General features: G+C 36.6%; 1 protein-coding gene across 1 annotated transcript in view; it reads right to left on the bottom strand.

The window, feature by feature from the left end:
- PCCA (propionyl-CoA carboxylase subunit alpha) overlaps positions 1-24,957 on the bottom strand; it is a 427,069-nt gene that overhangs the window by 227,398 nt on the left and 174,714 nt on the right. Inside the window, exons 13-15 of the mRNA XM_004704279.2 lie at positions 5,870-6,013; positions 4,492-4,566; positions 184-252 (exon numbers count right to left, since the gene is read on the bottom strand). Of these exons, the coding sequence (XP_004704336.1) occupies positions 184-252; positions 4,492-4,566; positions 5,870-6,013 (288 nt within the window). The remainder of the gene's footprint in view (positions 1-183; positions 253-4,491; positions 4,567-5,869; positions 6,014-24,957) is intronic.

Raw genomic sequence — 24,957 nt, 5'->3', positions numbered from 1 at the left:
TGAAATGCATCTGCATTTTTTAAGAGAAAAATATTCTCTGCCTTCACTTTTCCGTTAGTGAATAATTACTTGTATAATTACAGCACATGATTCAGACAAGGGCCCAGTTTTAGGCTTTTTAATCAAATACATGCATTATCTTTTCAGAAGAAAAATTATAGAAGCCATATAAATCAAACTAACTTTTGAAATCATGGGATCATAGTAAATGCTGATATCACTTCCTGGTTGGATGCCGCTGTCAACCCGGACCTGGGAGAAAACGAGAGAGAAAATGAAAGGAACTCCATGGGAAAACTTTTTGTTTTCATACATCTCATTTTCAGGAAGAAACTAAACCCATCAATCATTTCACCCTCAATGTAAAAGCACCAGGGCCAAATTACCTTGACTTGTGAAGATACAGTAGAACATAAAGCTTTTGTTCTCCCACTAAGTGAAGGAACTAAAATAAATGGATAATAGCAAGAAACACTTTTTTATAGCACTGTCTTGGGACGTCTGGTAGCTATTTGATGGTGTCTTCCACCCAAAGCATGGCTTGACTGATGTCCTTTCTAATCACCTCCCCCATGGCCCTCTTGAGGGCTCCAGTCAGGACCGCAGTCAAACACAGGCAGCAGGGCTTGGGAGCGCTGCTCATTGGCTCCATAGAAACGCTGGTCCTGTGGCTTTCATGTCTATAACACTTTCCTTTTTTGCCTCACCCTCTCAACTGTAAAACACTGCTCCCCCGCACCCGCCCCGTCCCCCCCCCCACACACCTTTTTTTTCTGTTACTCTTAGTCTCCTGAGGCTTTCATGTTTACACAGCTTTTCCATGGCTTTGCTTTGTAAGGACACAGCCCCAATTAGAGTTCTGATTTTGCAATTTTCATGGGGGAGAAAAATAGCACAAGTTCAAAATATTCTTTTGAAGAACCTGATTGCTGTTAACCAGCCAACAAGTTAGTTAGTATATCACTGATGCTTGTTTTCATCTCCCAGTTTGATATCGGCGGGAAGGCACAGAGGTTAGCCATGTAAAACTTTTCAAATGAGCAGTTGCTGGGGACTACATCTTTATTGAATTACTGCTACAAAGTTTGGGAATCTCAAGTATTTAAAAGCTAGTCCAGATACTTAAGACTGTCAGACAAATCCCAGGGATTTTGAGGGGAGAGGAATTTAATCGGAGCTGCTAGAGCAGCAGGACTCGATGCCCAACATGCTAAAGGGGTGGGAAGAGAAGAGCCTAAGTGAACAGAGCTCTTCACCTGCAGGAAGGATGCTTCCTGATCCACAGCAGCTCATCTCTGCAGCCCAGCAAAAAAAGGTCAACACAGCGGCTGCTAGGCCTTTAATATTTTAATTTAGGCAATTATCAAGGGACCACATGTAGAACCTCTTGTCTAGGATATCCACATGAGGGTATGTTGATGGCTTTATTAGACAGTGACACCAAAGGTAAAATGGAGTTTTAGTCTCTTGAAGAATAACATTTAAAATATACAGATACATATTACTAATTGTCTTTTGATATGACTTGTTCGGAGTGCTTTTATTTCTGCATTTGCACACACACACACACACGAATGTATTAATATTTATACTCACAGTCACATTTGTATATGAAGAATCTTAACTTTAAACAAAGGCCACCCAGCACACTTACAGTTGGTAAGCACACTTACAAAAATAGATTTAGATTTGGTTTCGTATTTTATGAAAATGTCCTTTAGCATATAAACTAAAACTGAGCAGCTTTGAAAGCAATAAAATCAATGCCTACCTGCTACCCATATTTAAAGTGTCCTCAAGTAGCCATAACAACAACAACGAAAGACCTCCCTGAAATTTCAATTTCTTGATTTTTAGCAGCAAAGAGTTAAAGAACTCATTTTACTACCATGTAATCTTAAAAACCATAGCATGCTTACTAAAGCCGTGCTTACAACTGAGATTCATAAAAGTTCTACAACTTTTGACATTAAACACAACAGGTAGCTTCAAAATAAATTGTGGAAAATTCTATTATCTTCTCATTCCATTTTTTCCACAAATTTGTTGACGCTCCCTCCTATCTTACTATGTACCACATAAACTGCTACACAACAAATGTGGTGATTTCAAATTCTTGATAAATTAGCATAGACAATAGAATTACTTACCATACTCTTACCATTCATAATTTAAAAGCTTAGTTATCTTAGTAACTAAACTAAAAGTCAGGCTACCTAGCAATATTTGTGTTATTTATCAAAATCACAATAACAGGAGACATGACACTTTAGATATATATATCTCAGGCATACTTCATTATCTTTGTATAAGCAAATCAATACATCGAATATGAAATTGTAACAAAGTAGGAGAGCTCTCAAAAGTCACTGTTTATGCAGCTTTTTTTTGCTTATGCAGATTTTTATAAGAACTAGTCATGTCTTCATTTCTAACAATTAGTTCAAAGTCAAATCAAGACTCCATTCCTCCAAAGGAAAAACAGGCTATGTAAATTGGCATTATAAGTCAAATGAAACTATAACTAAATTTCTGAACAAATCAAAAGCAAATCTGAGAAGTCTAAAAATAATATATTTATAAACTATGATGACCAAACATCAAAAAGAAAATCCTATTCTCGCCAAAGAAATAAATCTTATGCTTAAAGAAGTATGTGAAAAGTACAAACTATAAATTAATTCTTAAGTATATACTCTTATGGCACAGGAAGGTAAGAACCAAAATTATTCCCCAAGTGAAAAATGGAATGATCTAGTTTTCATAAGAGAAAGAAAAACCAGCCAACCAACCAAACAACCCAACAAAAACACTCAAGCATCTCTGTATGAGATTCTCAAACCACTGCTCAGAATTTTCTAGCGTAACTAAAATGCCTTTCTTTAGTACCACAGCAGACCCTGTGAAACTATCAGGCATCTCCTACCCTTCATTCTCAATTCACCTCTCCCCCCTACGCACAACTCCCAGCCCGCCATGTCTACCTGACAAGTGACAGCCCAATCTGATTAAATGCTTGCATGGGAGGGGACTCATGGGCCTCCATGACAGGCCAAAAGTGATCACCATGGAGATACATAATTACAGCTGTCAACGCATCCACTGTCCTGCTGACATCAATTTGATTGCTCCCAGCAATAATGATAGACAAAGCTTAGTGAGCACTCTCCTGCACCCAGTCACTTTATCTATTCCTTGGTCCATTTAGCTGACATGCAACATTCACACAGCAAATAACAGCAGTAAGCAGAACATTTAAGGCATTTTAATTGTTTTTTCTTTCTATGGATGGCTCACAACTGCAAATGTTATTACATAAAACTCCTGCTGCAGCATTAATTGAAGAAAGATTTGGTGGGACAAAGACTGTAGGGGGTATAGTTTGTCCATTATCACTTGTACTTTCAACAGGTCTCACGTTTGAAAATTGCAAATTGCAAAAACTTGCGAGGGCAAAATGTTTGACATCCTGTTAGCTATTACAACATGGTGAAAACTTCTAACAACTAGAGTAATCATTACGAATTCTTATTTAATATTTTGTTTGATTAAAAAAATGTTTATATATGTCCCTATGATACTTGTTTTCTCATCTGCTATTTAGCGTCACATAATGCCTGTTAAATCTTTACAATTTTTTTTCCTCTCCTGCCTTCAGGCTTTGAACACAGCATGCAGTCCCCAAGCCTAGAAAGGGTCAAGTCCCTTTAGAAAGCACATGAGCAAAAACAATTTTAAAAGTGAAATAAATCATATATCTAATAACATCTTCAAATTTAGAATTCTTCCTGTAATCTTTCGCCATCTTCATGCAAGTAGCCAAACTGAATAATCATATTCACAGATGGTACAGCCCTGTCATCCACAAGCCAATATAATGTCGTATATCTCTGCACTTATTACCTTGATTAAGAAAAACAGTATGTCCTTGTTCTTTTTGTGTGACAAAAAAAATTTTAAGGGCAGCTATTAAATATAGAAAAAGTACACAACCAGGTGGACAGTGATCTTTTTAAAAACTGGCATAAATACTATGTATTTCTTAAAGTCTGTGACACAAAGGAACAAGGCACACTGGCTTTCCTTAATTCACTTCAGTGAAGGGGTTGGATTTGTGCTTAAACTGCTTCACATCTGACTACACCCGGAGCTAGCTTAGATTTCTTTAAAAGATCAAATTACAAAACAGACACATACAAAGTCAGTTCTCATTCTAAAATTTCAAGAGCTTTTACAGCAAAATTTTCATGATCATTGAGAATTCCTATCACCAGAAAGCTCTGGAATTCCCCATCAAGGGCACTCTACCCTTCCTGTACATCATAATGTAGAAAATACTAAAAATGAACAACCCCCGCCACCCCACGCCACCCCCCAAAAATGAGTTTCACTTGGTCTTTCATTTATATCCTTTGGTCTTGACATGCTTTAAAAGCACAACATAAATCAAGATCTGAACTCCTCACTTGGTATTCTAGCTTAATGACTTACACCAGGTAGATGTATTGGTTCTTGATACTGAGACAATCTCCCAATAGATGGCAAACCAAAAGACTTGTACGGATCCTGAAAGTTCAAAGGAAAGGAAGCGAAGTCTTTAAAATACAAGTCAGCACACAAGGAAGGTTAAATATTTATACAAATGATGTATTTATACATCTATCTTCAACATGCAGTTTATATCAAATAACAGATTTCAGAATATTACTATTATGATGCTCCTGCTAGATAAGTTAGACATTTATTTAAAAGTTAAACAGAACTATGAGCAGAGTTTAGGTGACCCACCTTGCTCGTACTATATTGAAATTGGTAAGTTTCCAAATTTCTATAGTTTCTTAGCATGGCTTGGGCAAAAGTAAAATAACCCAGATTCTACATCAAAACGTACTCAAGTTTAGAACAACAAATGTAGTGTGCAAAAGATATTGTATTTTTCTTTTTAAACTTCTCAAAACATCTCACATCTGGTAAAGTTTGAGACTCTTAGTTGTTCAAATAAAGACCTGAAAAAACACATTGTCTGCACAACTCGATATGTACTCCAGCTGTAAACACCTTAGGTCATCAGAATAAATAATACATGTAATCAGTGTCATAATAATAAGGGGGAAAAAGAATTCAGCTAAAATATGTCAAAAACCAAGAACAATAACAACCAAGCCAAAGTATACTTTTCAAGATCTTAAAAAAATATTTTTAAAAACTTTTAGCATTCTTAAGCTCAGGTATTATTCATTTTTTAATTTTGATAAATAGGCTTTAATGTTCAAAGGTATAGAGTAGTACAAATGTTGACTTGAATATCTGCTTTAATCATTTGTTGACTGTTTTATTATCCAATTTATAAATGAAAGTATTAAACTGAATTTATATTTCTAACTAGAACTCATTACTGACAGTGTAAATGAAAAGTATGTATTTTACCCAAAGCCTTAAAACTGAAAATACAATTGCTACTTTCACATAATCAAAGGGGCCATAATTATTTTTTTAATGTCAAAAATGAGAAGTAAATAATAAATGAACAATTAATATGTACCCGGGGCAGATTCTTAAGAAACACATGCAGAGAAACAAATGCTTGCTATTTATTAATAATATGGTTTGGAAGGGGGGGAAAGGTCCATTAAAGTTCAAGAATATTTACCAACTGCTGTGTTGCAACTTAAACTGATTGATAGTTCCAAATCCAGAAATAATATATGAGATTTAATTAAACTCAATCTTTTAAAAAATCATCCAAAAATTCGGGATCATGTAATGAAATATTTGGCATAAAGCTGCCGACTCAAACTTTCCCTTGTTGTTCAGCTATTATGACTCTGAATATAACAATCATCCTTCCTCCCAACATCGTTCATTTTACCTCGGCATAAACTCGGCATTCAACTGCCCAGCCGTTGATGGGAATATCAGCTTGTTTGTGCCTGAGAGGGTAACCCTTAGCAACACGGATCATTTCTTGGACGAGGTCCAGGCCAGTAATGCATTCTGTGACAGGATGTTCAACCTGCAAAGTCAAGATCTGCCAGTCAGTAGGTGTAGGAAAAGGTAAGTAAATACAAATAAACGAGGCAAATATTCACTCTGAGTAAAATGAGGGTAATTATATTTAACATTTGATCAAATGTGACAGAAAACTCCTCTAAACAAGAATATAAAATTAAAGATGCAACAATGTACAAAGAGCACGGTAAGAAAAATCGAAACCCTAAACAGTATTTGAAAACTCTGTACCAATAATCCCAAATTTTATTTAGATTTAGTGCCCCCCCCCCTAAAAAATACTTAATTTTGATTTTGAAAACAAATCCTTAAGCTGAAATCACATAGTTAGTTGCAAACCTCAGTGTGACTGATTATCAACCCAATCTGCTACAATTATCATGGCATCTATAGGGGCAGCTTATGATTTTCCAAAGCACTAGCTCACCGTAAGTCTCACTCACTTGCATGCTTTCACTAACCTGTCCTGACAAGCAACCAGATTAGCGTAATCTTACATCAGTGCAGGGTAGCAGAAAGCAGCAGATGGACCCTTCAGGGTTTTTTCCCTCCAGACCTCCTTGGGTAGTGCTTAGCATGCACAATAGCAAAATCGAGCCAGTGAAATCACTCTGCTCTCTCAGCAAATTACTGAGAACTACTTTTGGTGATGCTACCTGGGATTCATCTAGTTTTCCACATGGATACATGGGCTTTGTATGTACAAAACCATGCACCTATGTGCCCAGGTCAAACTAATACAGATAGTCATCATTATGAACTTGAAGGATCACTTACAAATTCCAAATATAGTTGAGTCAAGGAAAGCCACTTACAGCACTGAAAAGAACCAGATAATCTCTCTTTCATGCAGAAGGATGAATAAAGTTTCACAACTTTTAATAAAACTTTAGCCACATCTGCTATTTTAACAATTTTTTCCTCCTAAAAATTAAGCACATTTCAGACCCACTTCAGACTGGTTGCTTTATCATGTCATATTTCCAGCACTCTGACACAGGAAAAGGTCAGTGAACAAACGGATTGTCTTCTCACCTCCAACTACACTAATTGAAGGATGGGACTGAGTCATTATAATCATCTTGAAGCTTATCACAAGCAGACAATGCCATGGTTTTAAAAAAAAAAAAGCTTTGTAAAATAAACAGATGGCATCCATAATTAGCTCTGTGTGTGTTATGAGTTTGTTTACAGTTTCAACAGCATTTTAAGGCATTTTGACATAATTTTAATGACAAATCATCACTAAAATAAGTGCCTACCCTTTGTAAAATAAATGTGACACTAAATAAAGATCTGATTAAGTAGTTTAAAATATGTATTTTGGAAAGTAGATTATACCTTTGTGAGAAAGAAGATTCAACTTAATAAATACAATGAGTGGTAAGCATCTGGCCCCTGAAACACCCCAACTATATGCCAAAGACCTTATATCAATACTATCTACACAACCAGGGCAGGTGAGAAAAATGTTTTTTAAATAAGTGATGATTCAATCTACGTTTTCTACGTCCAAGCCCCCAAAAGTATATAACATATACCAGCACACACACACACAACTTAATGAATGAGTATAGAGTAAATCCAGTTACAACTATAATTAATGGTAGAGGTGGGATTAAAAATTATGTCATTTGAGAGCTTATGTGGCCCTTCCTGTACTTCCTTGTGGGCAATATAACTAAAAACATTTAGAAAATAGAAATAACCATAAAATTATGTACTGTTGTGAGCTTCTATAAAGCATATCACTCTGAAAGTTTAAAGATCTAAATTTATTAAGGTCTTCCCTTAGAAGATATTTCTGTAAATGTAGAACACTGTAAGTGTTCTTTAAAAAATCATGGAAAATTAAATAATAAGGTAAAATTAAAGAATATAAACTTTATTTCTCAATATACACTCCATGAAGGTCAAAACATTTTTTATTATTAATAAATCATTTTCTTGGGGGCTCTTATAGCTCTTATAACAATCCATACATCAATTGTATCAAACATATTTGTACATATGCTGTCATCATCATCTTCAAAACATTTTCTTTCTGCTTGAACTCTTGGTATCAACTCCTCCTTTTCCCCCTCCCTCCTCCACTCACCACCCTTGTGGAGCCCTGATAAATTATTGTTTTCATATCTTATACAGTGTGCTGTCTCTCTTTGCCCACGTTTCTGCTGGTTGTCCTCCCTGTGGGTGGGGTGGTGTTAATCCATGGATCACTGTAGTCAGTTCCCCATTTCTCCCCCTACCCTTATGCTATCACTACTCCCATTACTGTTCCTGTGGGGTTTATGGATTCCGTGTGTCCAGAGTTCTTATCTCTACCAGTGTACATGCTCAGGTCTAGTCATATTTTCAAGGTAGAACAACTGGGGTCATGATGAGGGGGAAGGGAAGGGAGAACGTGCATGGAGAGGAAGCATTAAAGAACTAGGGGAATGTTGTGTGTTCCATTGGTGCTATGCTGTACCCTGACTCGTTCCTTCCTTGTGACCCTTCTGTGAGGGAATGTCCAATTGTCTACAGATGAGCTTTGGGTCTCCACTCTGCACTCCCCCTCATTCACACTGATATGATTTTTTTGTTCTCAGTCTTTGATGCCTGACACCTGATCCCATCGACACCTTATGATCACACAGGCTGGTGTGTTTCTTCCATGTGGACTTTATTGCTTCCCTGCTAGATGGTTGCTTGTTGAACTTCAAACCTTTAAGACCCCAGATGCTACAATCTTTTAATAGACAGGCACCATCAGCTTTCTTCACCACATTTGCTTATGCACCCATTTTGACTTCAGCGATCGCGTACAGAAGGTGATTGCCACACAGAATGCCAGGTTATTGGGACAAAGTGTTCTTGTGTTGAGGGAGTACTTGAGCAGAGACCCAATGCCTGTCTGCTACCTTAATACTTAACATTTAAATATATGTACATAAACCTATATCCCTATTGCTATATACTAACATATTTATAAATTTTCATATCTATATTTATAAATCTATAAATGTCTTTTGCTTCCTAGTTATTTTCTCTGTTTCAAGACATTTTTAAATTTTGATTTAGTCCATCTCTAAAGAACTGAAAGCTGGGAAGATTAACCATGTCAACTAAGTTGTTTGTTTTTTTTTAACATTAGCTAAAAAAAATGCATGCCCTTTAAAGATTTTTGTAAGATTAAAATATAAAAATAATTCAGAGTAGTAAAATCAGGACTATAAGGCTATCTTTCACAATACACTCTCATAATAAGATGTTATCTTTCTCATTTAAGCATCCAAAAAAACTTTTGCCATGACCTTTGCTCTTGACCAATCTGCATTTGCTTTCACTGAACCACTTCCACCCTTTGGTAGCCATAACTATGCTCTGTTGTCTTGCTATGATTGTGCTTTGTCTTCACACTGTAAAACCAGGTTTCATCTCATTACACGTCTTCAAAAAAAATGCTTCAGGATCTTGAGCTCACGTGTTCAGAATTTCCATTGAAAGCTCTCCTCTTACCTGCAGTTTTTAATCTTTGGAGGGGAAAGTTTATTCAACTTCAGTTTTTTAGTCAGGATTATGCAAGCTGTTAAAATATCTATGGTGTTAACCATTGTTTCTGTTGTTAATCACTGGTCTTTTTCAATTAGGGCACAGACAAGATTAACTTTGTCTTTGAAAATTCTTGGGGAGCCTCTATGGGCTTCAACTTTATCTTCTTAAAACTTATCTCTGAGATGTGAAAAAACAAACAAACAAAAAAAACGTATCTCTTCTTAAAACAAGTTATCCATTTGTAAACTGCTGATTTCTTTGAGGCCTTGTCCCCATAAACCTATTAGAAAGAACCAATGATTTTATCATTCTCACACGCAAGCTTCAACATAAATTTAATGTTTGATCTTACTTCAGTTTTAGATTTCATGTTCCTCTGGTAGGGGCTCTTTTCAAACTTATGTCTTATCCTTCTTAGTGCCTCATACTAAAATCCTGTTCAGACATGTTAGTGCAAGTTAGTAGGAGTTTATTGGGAGGGACAGGTATTGAAAGTCATGTATAGGTTTTTTTATAAGAGGCATTTTGATAAGCTTTTTGAAGACCTCTTGTAAATACATTAGATTAGCTTTGAATGGTGTCCAAAATGAACACACTTTATTTCAAACTTGGAGCTATGTAGCACAAGCACAACACACAATACCATCTAAGTTAGTGAATTGAAGGAAATGCTGTTGTAAACATTGAAAACACCATGACAAGAGGATAAATAACAGAAACGTGGTTGAAGGGATACAACAGACGGTTTAAGATATGGGAAATATATATATATATAATTAAGAGTTCCAGAGGGTGAGAGGTGGGGCAAAAGAGAGGAACTGACATCAAAGGGCTCAAGTAGAAGGATAATGTTTTGAAGATGATGATGGCAACATTTGTACAAGTTCGCTTGATATAATTGATTTATAGATTTTTATAATATCTGTAAGAGCCCCCAATAAAATGTTTAAAAAATAAGTAAAATAAAACATTGTGACACATTGTGACTCATACTCAGCAATCAAAGTTTTGAGAGCCTAGCTTCATACATAATTTTCCTACCCAAAGAGATGTTATAATTCTGAGAAACGCATTAATAAGAGAGTCACCAGATCATATTACCTTGCATCATAGATTAACATATTAGCACTCTAGTTTATAAATCTTGCCATTATTCACCCCGGTTCGAAGAAATATAGTCAGTGAGCACCCTTTATGGAGTACATTCACTCTGGGGCCTAGAGTAAATATGCATACCTCCGTATATCTACAATTAAAGAACCCAACAGCCAGCTCTTTTTCTTTCTTTCCTTCCTTCCTTCTTGTTATTCAAACTAGCTGTGTCATTCAACAGCTAGATTTTTATAGATGTATTTTGCTATTTTAACTTAATCCCCTCTTCTAGGCCACCATCAAGTTGTCACTATTGTTAAGGTTTGTGTCCAGATTCCTCGCCAGCCCTTTCTATTTGAATCTGTTGCTTCAAATTCTTATCTCCTCCAAAATAAATAATTAAGCTTGTCAAACACAACTGTGAGGTAAATTAGATTTTGTTTCTCCTGAGTTATCGATGTGTTAAATTTCAGTAATAATGGACCTGGTAAAACTAAAGCTTCCCTACCTCATGTTGTCATTAGCTACAGTCATAATTCTAAAACTTAGTATCATAATATCAATCCTGCCAGCCACTTCCAATGTCATCTTTAGCCATATTCTTTTTCTTTTTCCTTCACATCAATTGGTGTTGTACAATCACTACCACAATCAGTTTCAATTTTTTTTTTCCTTCTTGAACACCATCAGCTCCCCTCATCCCCCCACCTCCTCCACTGTCCCCCCAGGAGCCCTTATTCTAGCAATTATCTCTATAGAACCATCCTGGGTTTCATAAACTGAAAAACATAGAAGAACGCACAACAGAGAGTCAAGAAGTCTACCAGTGTTCTTCATCTGGAAATAAGCATGAAGTATGTTCAAACTAGTAAGTGAAACTAAGATGAAATAGTTACATAAATGAGAAATATGTCTCTATGAGATACTTTATTAATCACAAAAGGAAAAACTGAAACTTTTTTATAACTATAAGAGATATTAATAAGACAATGATGACATTTGAAAAAAATCTATAGATTAGATAATAGTATCTATCTACTATTTCAAAACTCAAACTCCCTGCCATCCATTGACTCATAGTGACTCAATAGGACAGGCTAGACCTGCCCCTGTGAGGTGCCAAGACTCCATCTCTTTGTTAGACAGAGACAGGGAATATAAAGCCCTATATTTCTCCCGCGAAGCAGTTGGTAGTTTTCAAATGTGAACCTTGCAGTTAGCAGGCCTAAAACAGAATCACTATGCCATCAAGGCTCTGATTCTGATAATGGCACCGTGGGATGTAAAAGACATTCCTTGTTTTTAAGAAATACAGACAGAGATTTGGCTGTAAAGGGGTATTATGCTAGCAATTTTCTCTGCTATGCTTCAGATTAAAAGAAGAAAAGATACATAGCTACAGAAAGATGAAGTATTATCAAATGCTATTGACATATTCAGAAATTCCTTGTAACATTATTGCAATTTTTATGTAAGTTGGAAATCATTAAAAATAAACAAGAAGCAATCATTAAAAATAAAAGTACTTTTCACATTCAAAACAATAAAACCAAACCCACTGCCACCAAATGGATTTCAACTCATAGCAACCCTACAAAACAGCACGATCCCAAGGGTTTCCAAAGCTGTCAATCCTTATGGAAGCAGGCTGCCACGTGTTTCTCTGTGAAGCAGCTGGCAGGCTCCGATTGCGAACCTTTCACTTAGCAGCCAAGCACTTAACCACTGACCACTGAGCCATCAGAGGCCCCCCTTTTTTTATGTTACGAAGTATTATTTAAATACAGATATCTAACTTGATCAACATTATTTTCACTTCGTTCAGAATCCTCCCATTGTGTAAAATAAAAGATGAAAAAAGTAGCAGAGCTAAAATTATGATCACCCAATTTACAGAAGGCTATGAAGGGCAGTGGGAGCTGAACAAACATCTCCAGAGTATCAGATTAGATTGGTGATGGATCCCGTTCCGGCCACCAGGCAGAGACCACTGTGATCACGATGATGCTGGATTCAACTCAATACTTGGCCAATAGCCCTCCCCACACACCCAACAACCTGAATTTGTTCTAGATGCAAGTATATCTTATTTGTTCCATGACAAAGATTTCTTCCCTGGCTTTTTAAATATTGATGACACGCTTTTCCTTCTTAGTCATTCTTTGTAATTTTATCTTTACATTATTATTATTATTTTATCCTTACCACTTTATTTCTATTTTGTTTCTTATGGTTTCCATTGGGTTTCCCACTTTGTAAAGCACAGGAGTGGATACACAGAGATAATAACTGATGCAGGGTTTATAGGGGATGCAGGAGTGGCAGGTGGGAGATAGGGAGGGTGAGGGGATTTCGGGAGTAAACAATGAAGGTAGGAGGGGGGAAAGAGCAGTAGAACCGACTGTGATTACACACTCATTTTAAAGATGATTTAACCATGGGTGGGGGGGATTTCAAAAAATTAATTGTGGTGATGATTGTACAATTCTTCTTGATATGATTAAACAATTGAACTACTGAATTGTGAAAAATATCAACAGCTGATAATTTGCTGTCTTATCTCACTTAAAAATATAAACATTTAACTGTAAAATGGAATAATTACTAAAACATTAACAATAGGTAATCAATTAACAGGTAAAGCTCTTTAAAGTAGAGCACGACTTGTTAACATAAAAAAAAAGTTATGATTAAGGGCAGTCTAAAAACGGAAAAAGTTACCGTAAGTACAATGTATGGAGAGGTCAATTAAGGTGTTAACTTGGTCACTGTTGAGTAAGAAGTTATTCAAAGGAAGAGACATCTGGTTGTAATGATTTTGTGGCTCATTACAAGCCAACTGTTATATCAATGCACACCAAATTGCAAAACCAAACCCACTGTCATCAAGCTGATTCCCACTCACAGTAAGCCTATAGGACAAAATAGAGCTGTCCTAGGGTTGCCAAGGCAGTGAATATTTATTTTTAATAATTTTACTGAAGTATAATTAACATATACAAATCAATAATATACTCATATTAAGAAGGGTTGTGCATTGATCACTACAGTAAACTTTAGAACATTTTTCTCCTTCTTGTACCCATTGCTATTGACTCCCTATTCCTCTCCTGACCACCCCCTTCCTATCCCCAGATAATTATTAATCCTCTTGCTGTCTTCATATGTCTACCTATCCTGTCTTCCCTATACAGAAAAACATACAAAATAGAGGCAAAAATAAAATAAAAAGGGCCCAGCAACAAATGACCTTAGATCTGCTATCTGTGAGTTCAAGGTAAAGTCCCGTTTGCTTAGTGGGGTTTCCAATCCAGGTGCTTACAGTGTGGTTCATGAACGGTGCTGTTTACCTCAAAAGGACAGAGGCTAATGTTCCAAGGACTAGACTGCAACTAGGTGAAAACGGCCCAGTTAGGCACACAATGTCAGTGGTACTTTCCCCCTGAAGTCTATAAAAGTAATGTTATGTGGCTATCTCAAGGGTAAGTGTCCGTCTTTAAGAAAGTACAGTGACACATCTTTCTCCCCCCGAATGACTTGTGGTAAAAAGCTCTGACCTTTCACTTAGCAGTTGAGCACCAACCACTGTTCCGCAACAGCATCGTGTCAAAGCAAAAGCTTCCTCAAAAAGTATAAGACCCAAGAGGCACAAGAAGCATCTATGTAACACTTTAAAATTCACAGAACCCCTTTACAAGCATTAACTTATTTCTCAAAATTCATTATCATTTTACAGAAAAGGTTTATGAAATACAAGAGGCTTACTAAACAGCATGAACATTAGCCATTTTAATAACAAAATTATCTTAAATTAACTTAAATTTAAGTAATAAGTTTTCTGGTATTCCAACCTGATAGGATAACTCATGCCATTATTTTTGCTTTTGCACTTCAAGTATAAGAGATGCTTTATGCAGAAGAATTTAACATATTCCTATTAGATTTGTGAGGTTCTATTTTAAAAATAAAGATCTAGAGTTATTAGACTTAGATCCACAGGCCTCATAAAGATAAAAGGCATGTTGGAAAATGGGGCCCAACACACCATTCATGTAAACTCACTTTGAAAATAATGGCTATATTCAAGAACGGTAATGAAAACTGAGCAGCTTTCATTAGAGAATTACCCTGCTGACCCCAACAAGAATAAGCTGATGGAAAAAAGGATGTAAGAATCAACCTTAAAAATTAAGATCTAGATAAAGGAGTTCAGACTTCAAAGACAACAAAATAGTTTATAAAATGCACTAAAATAAAAACCCAGTTTTAAGTTCCTAACAAGCAAATCTGTCTTTCAAAAACTTAATTCCTTCAACTTTCTTTTCTCTTTTAAAAAATCATTTTATTAGGGGCTCATACAACTCTTTTCAAAATCCACACATACATCATTTGTGTCCAGCACATTCATATGTATGTTGCCATCATCATTCCCAAAACACCTGCTTTTTACTTGAGCCCTTGGTATCAGCTCATTTTCCCCTCCCTCCCCGCTCCCCCTGAACCCTTGATAATTTATAAATTATTATTATATTATCATATCTTACACCATCTGACATCTCCCTCACCCACTTCTCCGCTGTCCATCCCCCAGAGGGGAGGTTATATGTAGACCTTGTCATCTGTTCCCCCTTTCTCCCTCACCTTCCCTCCACCCTCCGATATCGCCACTCTCTCCACTGGTGCTGGGGAGCTCATCTGTCCCGGATTCCCTGTATTTCCTTCCCCCTTCAACTTTCTAATAACACTCAGCAAATAATAAAGGAAAGCATGATGTGCCTATTATCTTATCCTCAGGTTCCCAGAAACTTGACTCCATATATCTAAAACATACCAGTTCTTGTAAAAATTATTAAAGACTATACCTTCCAAAAGATGAAAATCTTTTTAGTCTGCAGAATTAGAATCCAGACATACATGTGAAAGTTCTTAGCCGCTTTAAAATTAGAATGTATTTGCTAATTATCTTTAATTCTTATAAATGAAATATCTCAGTTGCAATAACTCTGAGTTCTTAAATAAGAGAAATAGCAAAGGGCAAGAATCAGGTTGTGAACAAAGTTAATAAAAACCTTTCTAGAATAGAATGCAATACAGGGAATATGGTTATATCTGAGTCTCACAGAATTTCAAACAACTCCACTACATTTATTTCTCCAGGGCAGGATCAGATTCCTCCCTCATTATAGCATTCAGTAGGATTTACTGGCCATAAAGTCTACCTGAAAGGGACACTTAGCTCTCGGATAAGATAAAAACAGCCAGCTCTCTATGTTTGGGCATCGACCTACTGTTTTTAAACCTTATTCCTTTTTATTTGGACAGTTGCTTAATTTGTGAAGTCTTTGTACATGGTATCAAGTCAGCTTTTAAAAAAACATGAAAAATACAAGATAGCACAAGCACATGGAGATTGTGTGTGTGTATATATTTGTGTGTATGTATGTATATTTCTAGTTATCTTATGCTGCAACAACAGAAATAAAGTTATTTTCTCAGGGTTGAGGAGGCTAGAAGTCCAAATTCAGAAAGTTGGCTCTAGGGAAGACTTGTTCTTTGCCCATTCAGGGGAAGGTCCTTATAGTTTTGAGTTTCTACTCCTAGGTGATCTTCATATGACTTGGCATTTCTCTGTGCCCATCTCTGCTGGTTTCACTTGCTTATTTACTATCTTTTATATCTCGCAAGATTGATTAAGCCACCCCACCTTAGTCCTATCTTATCAACATGGCAAAGGCAATTTATTGTCAAATGGGATTATAACCACAAAGAGATTATAGGATTTACAACACAAATTTTATAGGACACAATTAAGGTGTACCTGTCCAAGCCATGGTATATTTGTCTCAGATGCACGTGAAATTTGGACATTAATAAGGAGGACCAAAGGCAAATCAATGCATTTGGATCATGCTACGGGTGAAGAATATTGCAGGCTGGACTGCCAGAAGGACGAGCAAATTTGTCTTGGAAGTAGTAGAGCCAGAATGCTCCTGGAAGCAAGGCCTGGTGAGACCTCGTCTCATATACTGTGGACACACTGTGAGGAGAAGCCAGTTCCTGGAGAAGGACATCATGCTTGGTAAAGCAGAGGGGCACAAAAGGAGAACAAAGCCCTCAAGCTGACGGGTTGACTCCGTGGCTGCAACACGGGTTCAAGGACAGGACAAAGTGTGCAGATGGCACAGGACCGGGCAGCGTTTTGGTCTCTTGTGAATAAGTGGCTATGAGTCAGAACCGACTTGAAAGCACCTAAAATAAAATCAATCCAATACATATGTGAACTTGAAAGGTTTATTTAGTGCTCTAATGCTAATCTTAGCATAAGCAGGAGGGCTTTAGCAAGCTCTTTCTCCAGCATTTTAATTTTTTAGAGGAATATTTCCATCTCCTTGTTTCTTTCGAACTCTAACTTAAAGTAGTTGATACTTAGAGTATGTTTGTTCATTTGTAACAATTGCCTATGATCATAAACACAATGAACAGCAAAAATAAGATATAAATTAAATGATATAAACTGATAAGATATAAATTGCATTAAATGAAAACAGATCTTTAAATCATTAATTAAAACATGATTAAATCAGTTCTCCTTGAATTCAGCTAAAATGGTTTTGATATTCAGCAAGCCGGTGAATTTCCCCTAGAAAACTGTAGCCAATTTCAAAGGGTCCACAGAACCTCTTAAAGCTTATAGAGAGATCTGCATAGTCCAGGTTAGATATTCATGCTCTAGAAAGACTAAACAAACATAGCCCCATACCCCTTCATTCCAAAACTCTACCCTAGCTGCCCTTCCAGTGTCTGAGAGAAGCAGCTGAGACACAAGAAATCCTGCAATCTGGGGCAAAGGCGACATCCAACAACTGGTAAAGGGCTCGTGTCCAACCCTATAAAATCTAGATAACAGAGCTACAGTCTCGGAACCCCACAGTCTACTCTGCCCCATAGGGACCTACAGGACGTCAGTCAGAATCCACACCATGGTAACAAGAGCTCCAGAGAAATCCAGGGAGACCATGAACAAGACAGACTGTGAAGGCAGGTTTTTGCATTGGCAGCTATGGGCTCTTGGAGAAGGTCATTAGGGTTCCCATGTGTATGTGGTCTTTTTCCTACGGAATCCCAGTCAGCAACAGAGTAAAGGTGAATTCTGACCTTGAATCTAGGTAAGTGCTAGGAAACAGGATTTTTCTGTCCTCAGGAGTAGATGTTTGCAACATCAACCACTCGAAGGACTGCTACCACACAGAATATTTAAGTAAGCACAGAACCCAGTATTTTTAACCCCAAAAGTAGTAACAGTGACACCTCAATAATAATCAGAGAAAGGATAATCATTCATAATATTAAGGATATATGCCAAGTAAAATAGTTAATCTGGCACATAAACTTTGGCCTGCTTGAACACAAAAAAAATCAACTAAATTCCATATTTTCATATAAAATCCATCAATTCCTTTACTGTTGTGGCTCTCTCTGGAAAAATTATATGCTATTTCAAACTTTGGTCTTAAGAGAATTTGGTAAAATAAGATACAACTCACATTTCTGTTACCAGGAGGGGGAAAAAAGAAAAAGTTCTGAAGCTGGAAAAAGTGACAGTTCAATCAGGAAATTTCAGGGAAAAAGAAAATAGAATGAAGGAAATTATAGCCCTCCAGGTTCAAAGTGATATAACATATCTGTTAGAAGACAGAGAATTTGGTGAATATGCCTTAACAAAAAATAATTTTTAAGGGAAAATCTACTATTAAAAGAACAGTTGAACTAGTTCAACAGTATCAGAAAGAAATCGTTGAAACATATAAAACTTATTTTCTGAATACTATGAAACCCAGTATTTTTTAACACACTCTTGAGTTGTTGTTAATTAACATGGCCCATTTAGCCATAGTTCCTGATGTGATATATTATAATTCTGGACTCTGTATGTTTGTGGCTATCGTCCCGTCTCTACTATACTCATTGACAGGATTAGGGCGGGATTAAAATCTGACTTCAGTAGCGGGTGTGGACCAAGCCACACCTTTTGTTTCCTTGGGAGTATCTTTGAGAGTCCAACTTTAATAGAGACAACACCCTTTGTTTTTCTGGGACGGCACATATATACTGACACCACCACACATTTCTAACACACCTCAGCTCACCTGGAAAGTCATTCCTCTATTTCCTGCCTGAATTTTGGGAGAAGCAAGAAGACCTGCTGTGTCTTTTGGGCATTTTAAATTTCTAGCTCTGGACCCTACATTTGTCTCACCGCTGCCTGACCTCCAGATTTAGGACTGAACAGCACCAACCACCATGTGAGACATTTCCTCAAAGTTTTGTCAGTTCCTGTGGGACAGTGTAGTGAATCACAGAAACCAAAGATGGGAGGGAATGTACTCAAGGGAGAAGTGGGGGTAAAACAGAATAGAACTAAGATCTTGGTAGAGTTTCACATTTGTGATATCTTTCATTGCCAACTCTTTGGGGCTATTCAGGTATTCATTTTTCTAAAAAAAATTATTAACCACAAACTCATTATATCCTCTACCATCAAATACTTCACCTTCATATGTGTACATTCTAAAAACTAGAACAAATTTGTTAATTTCTCTGGCAATTGACAAAATTATTGTCACTAGAAAAAAATGTGAAACAAATCTGGTTATTAAACATTAAATAACAGACAAAATATATCAAAATTATGATATTTTATTAACTAGCTGAGAATTAGACACTATCCAATGTAATATAACTTTTGAAAAGAATTTAAACTTTTTCTGAAACTCACTTAAATATTTTTTCATAAGGACAAAGCATAGTTCTTTGAATGATATTCAAGTTATAAAATCTAAACATAAGTAACCAAATATTTTGACCAAGAATTATTTTATACAAATTATTGGAGAATATAGCTCAAAACAAGTATGGAATAAACTTCCGCAAATACATGAGCTAGATAAGTGAACCAGAGTCAAATGGAAAAAATACCCCAAAGAGCACAGATAAAGTATCTGTTAAAATGACCCTGAAAACTTAGGGGAAAGGTAAACAAGTCAAGGAAACCAGGGAAAATGTGAAATTTAATTAATTAATGTAAAATAAATTTGTCAAATATTTAACACATTCAGATAAATTTTTAAGACCCTGGATTTTAACTCCGGTTATAAATATTGATATGATTCCCAATTTAAAAATCTACTATCTCTCACTGGGACTGACGATTCCAGGGGGACATGGGAGAGGGGAGCCAGGAGAAAGGAAGGAGGGTGTTAACCAACCCAGGGGCAAGGGAATAACAAGTGATCTAAAATCGATGGCGAAGAGGGTATAAGATGCCTGATCGGACTTGATCAAGGGCAATATAACTGAGGAGGAATTACTGAAACTGAATGAAGGCCGAACATGATAATGGGACAAGAAGAAAGTAAAAGGAAACAGAGGAAAGAACTAGGAGGGAAAGGGCATTTATAGAGGTCTAAATACAGGAATGTACATATGTAAATATATTTATATATAATGACAGAGAAACATCTATGTCCATATATTTATATGTTAAGTAATAAGGTAGCAGACAGACATGGGGCCTCTAACTCAAGTGCTCCCTCAACGCAAGAACACTGTTTTCTAATAACCTGGTATTCTGTGATGCTCACCTTCCGGATGATCGCTGAAGACAAAATAGGTGCATAAGCAAATGTAGTGAAGAAAGCTGATGGTGGTCGGCTATCAAAAGATATATAGCGCCTGGGTTCGTAAAGGCTTGAAGATAAACATGCAGCCATCTAGCTGAGAAGCAACAAAGTCCACACGGAAGAGCACACCAGCCTGTGTGATCATGAGGTGTCTATGGAATCAGGCATCAGGCAACAAAGACCCAGAACAAAAAATCAATGTGAAATGAGGGGGAGTGCGGAGTGGTGATCCAAAACCCATCTGTAGACAATTGGACATCTCCTTACAGAAGAGTCACAAGGAAGAGATGAGCCAGTCAGGGTGCAGTATAGCACCAATGAAATATACAACTTTCCTCTAGTTCTTTAATGCTTTTTCGTACCCCTACCCCCACTATCATGACCCCAATTCTACTTTAAATTATCAAGGGTTCATGAAGGTGGGAAGGAGGTAGGAGGTAGGGGGGAAAAAAGGAGGAGCTGATACCAAGGGCTCATGTAGAAAGAAAATGTTTTGGAAATGATGATAGCAACAAATGTAGAAATGTGCTTGACACAATGGATGGATGGATGAATTATGATAAGCACTGCATGAGCCCCCAAAAAAACGATAAAAAAGAGATAAGTAAAAAAATCTAAATGTTTTGCATTCACATCAAATTGTCTAAGAGTCATATTACAAGCTGTTATTCTCATTATGACATAATAAAGCCTCCCTTTAAATCAAAACATCATTTCCTAGTTAATTATCTAATTAGACATACTTAGTCAAGATATTTTAATGAAAATAAAATTAATCTCCAAAAGGCAAAATTCAATCACTTCTATAGCTATTTATAACAACAGAATACAGGTTATAAAGGTACTTTCAAAAGTAAGTACTGGAAGTTTTATGCAATAATAATTGTATTAATGCATATAAAGCCCTACAAATATTAATCCTATTGGTCTCAAATGACACCTAGATTCATTTTCCTACCATGCCTATTCAATCTGTATGCTGAGTAAATCATCAGAGAAACTAATGTGGAATCAGGATGGGAGAAGTGCTTATTAACCACCTTTCACATGCAGATGACACAACTTTGCTTGCTGAAAGTGAGGAGGACTTTAAAGCACTTGCTGATGAAGATCAAGGATTGCAGCCTTCAGTATTGAGTACACCTCAATGTAAAAAAGATCAAAATCCTCACAACAATAGGTAACATCATGATCAACAGAGAAAAAGGTTGAAGTTGTCTAGGATTTTGTCTTGCTTGGATCCACAACAAATGTTCATGGAAGCAACAGTCAAGAGATCAAAAGACACATTGAGTTAGGTAAATCTGATGCACAAGACCTCTTTAGAGAACTAAAAAACAAGGGCATTACTTTGAGAAGTAAGGTGCGCTTGGACTAAGTACCATGGACTGCTAAAAGGACAAACTGATCTGTTTTGGAAGCAATAAGGCCAGAGACGAGGCTGGCAAGGCTTTGGACACATTGTCAGGAGAGACCAGTGCCTGGAGAAGGACATCATGCTTGGTAAAGTGGAAGGGCAGTGAAAAAGAGGAAGGCCCTCAACAAGATGGATTAATACACTGGCTGCAGCAATGGGCTCAACATAGGAACAAATGGGAATTACACAGGGCCATGCAGCATTTCCTTCCATTGTGCAGAGGGTGGCTATGAGTTGGAACCAATTTAATGTCGCCTAACAACAACATATATATTTTTCTACCATACTAACTGAAAATGAGTCCCATTTTTTCAGTTACCTAACATATACAGTAAAATTATGTCTATATTTAACAAAATTTACAGATTTTAAAATGTGGTGACTATATTCATGTGAATATACTTGATCTTTACTCTAAACACTTTATAAGAAGCCTTCTTCTGCTGCAGAAGACAGAATGTTAAAATCTTTATTTCACAGACTCCCTTACAACTCTAACATGACTAGATGCACTAACTAAATGTATATGCATGCAATTCAAGAGAGTTAAGTGAGGCACAGGCCATCATGCTAAGATTTTCCTATTGGCAAAGATGAGTGCCAGGATTTTGGAGTTTTCTGAAACATTACTGCAATATCCAGTTATTAGTTTGGGGGTTACTGAAAGTTAGAGCACACATTCATTTACCTACTATTATAATGTATTCCTAAAGCCATGGGTTACTTATTGGAATGCTAACAGCAATCAGCAGTTCAAAACCAACAGTAGATCCATGGGAGAAGGATGAGACGTTCTACTTCTATAAAGAGTTACACTCTCAGAAACCCACAGAGGCAGTTCTACCCTCTTGTACAGGATTATTAGAAGTTGGAATTGACTTGATCAGTCTAAATCCTCAGTCTAACTCCTCAGTCTAAATCCCAAACATAAAACACAAAGAAGGAAGTGTAACCATTTAGAACTACTTGTGACCTAAAGGTATTTGCCATTCTAGGTTGTTTTTTTAAAAAAGGTGTGTGTGTGTGTGTGAATCTCAGCCATATTTTTGAAGGTATTGATAATTTAAAAGTATAGTCACAAAGACTAGGACTAGGACTCACCATCAGTGAGAACATGGGTAGAACACCCCCACTTTAAAGTTGAGGCCATGAGAAGTGCAACCTCCAGGTAAGAGTGAACGGAAATAAAATCAGCCATTCCCTAGAACTGCAGGAAGGGTCTCTATCGCCTTAGTGCCTCAGCAACTCAAACTCTGAAATTATATTATACAACATTACACAGGTAACTGGTTGATGAAAACAAAAGTTCTCATTAAGAAAGAATCCACCATCTTAGATTTCAATTTACTAACAAAGATAGTCTTTTGAAAAATAGCTAGTATATTTCAAAGATAATTCATAGAGACAAACAGAAGATAATATAGATAGTTCTAAGATGTCATATATTGAAATTACCAACCACAACAAACAACAGACATACTATGCCCAAATAAATGGAAGAAAACTTGACATTTTGAATAGGAGAAGAGAAGTACTAAAAAGCTTTAAATTACATGAGGATAAATGGAAATATTAGAACTGAAATATGTAATAATGAACATTGGAAACTCAATACACAACTTCAACAATAGAGTAATACAGCTCAAAAGGGACGGAGGCAGGTAAGACAATGCAAAAGAATGAAAAACACCAAAGAAAGGTTAAGAAAGCAAAGGGTAGAATAAGGACTAAAGAAAAAGCAATACATATATTTAATTAAAAGCCTAATGGGAGGGATTTCTTTATTAATGTTGAAAAATCGCAAGCCACACAAGAAATACACTGAATCCCAAAGTACATATTTATAAATATCAAAGAGATACCGAAGGAAATCTAAGGAAATTAAAAATTTATAAATGTTCCCAAAGAAAACAGTTATTCCCAAATAGGAAAATGGTAGAATTAAAACTGACATATCAGTAACAGACATATGAACAGTAATAACCAGAAGACAGAAATAATAGCTTTTATGTGTTGAAAATTATATTGATGAAGCTGGAATCCTAAAAGAGGGAAAATTTGCATGAATGAAAACAAAATGAAGTCAATGACTAGCAACAAAAACAAAGGAAGTTTACGATAAGAAAACCCAGAGAAAATGACATAAAATATATTTTAGGCAAAAGAACAATTCTATTATAAAATGCCAAATTTTCAGAAACAAATTAAGAGAAAAGATTGGAATAGATGTTAATTATTTAAAGTAATAATAAGAGAAATGTCCATTAAAAATAACTTCATATAAGTCAGGAGAGTATCTTAAAGGCTGGTCTTAAAAAAGTAGCTTTCTAAATGAGGCATCAGCTATATCCACACAGAAGAGGCACACCAATCTGTGTGATCCAAGAATTGTAAATAATACACCCCGAAGGCAGAGGAGCTTAAATTCTGAACAAACCTGGTTTACAGAAGGCTGCAGATGACAGTGAAAGACCAAACCCATTCGCAGGAACCTGCATGAGGATTAAGTCTCTTGTGAATCCCGTCTGATCATGGGCAAGAGATGGGAAAGACCTTCTTATCAGACACAGTACATTGTAGGATGGATTACTGCAGTTAGGTAAAAAAGTAACACCTTATCCTTCATCTCCCTCTTGATCAAATGTGAATTGCTCCAGTTTTTAATATTTTCTGCTTTGTTTTCGATTGTGGATTTTTGGTTTAATTCTGTCATTGTTGTTGAGTCATTTGTTTGTACCTTGTCTTGATTTTATGTGTTTTTCTGTATATGAATCCAAGATTAAGTAAACCTATAGAGATAATGGCTGGATTAATAGACATAAAAGGACATGGCGGGGGAGGCTGGCAAGAAATGAGGAACGAACAACAAGTACAAGGATGAAGAAATGTCCTGGAACTGATTGTGGTAATGGTTGCACAACTGTTAAGAATGTCACTGGACTTCCGGAAAGATGGCGTCGGAGTGACACCTACCAGAGGGACTCCGCAGAATCCAGCCCAGGAGAGTTGCTTAGAGGGAACTTTAACACAACTGGAACGCAGGAGGAGCATCGTAAAGATAAGTAGGCACAGACACCCTGGGTTTTGAGGGGCTTGGGGCTTTTGGCTTACCTCAGTGGAAGTCGGCTGGGGCTTGACCATGGCCCCGCGACTGTCTCTGCGGAACCGGGACCATTTGGAGCCCGTAGGGGGATTTGGCCTCAACACAGCCACAGTTTACCC

Source organism: Echinops telfairi, unplaced genomic scaffold, assembly GCF_000313985.2.
Source record: "Echinops telfairi isolate 266 unplaced genomic scaffold, ASM31398v2 ScPeMD7_7467;HRSCAF=8505_0, whole genome shotgun sequence".
Lineage (NCBI taxonomy): Eukaryota > Metazoa > Chordata > Mammalia > Afrosoricida > Tenrecidae > Echinops > Echinops telfairi.
Note: the sequence above shows the minus strand (reverse complement) of the source record. Positions and strands in the feature narration are given on the sequence as shown.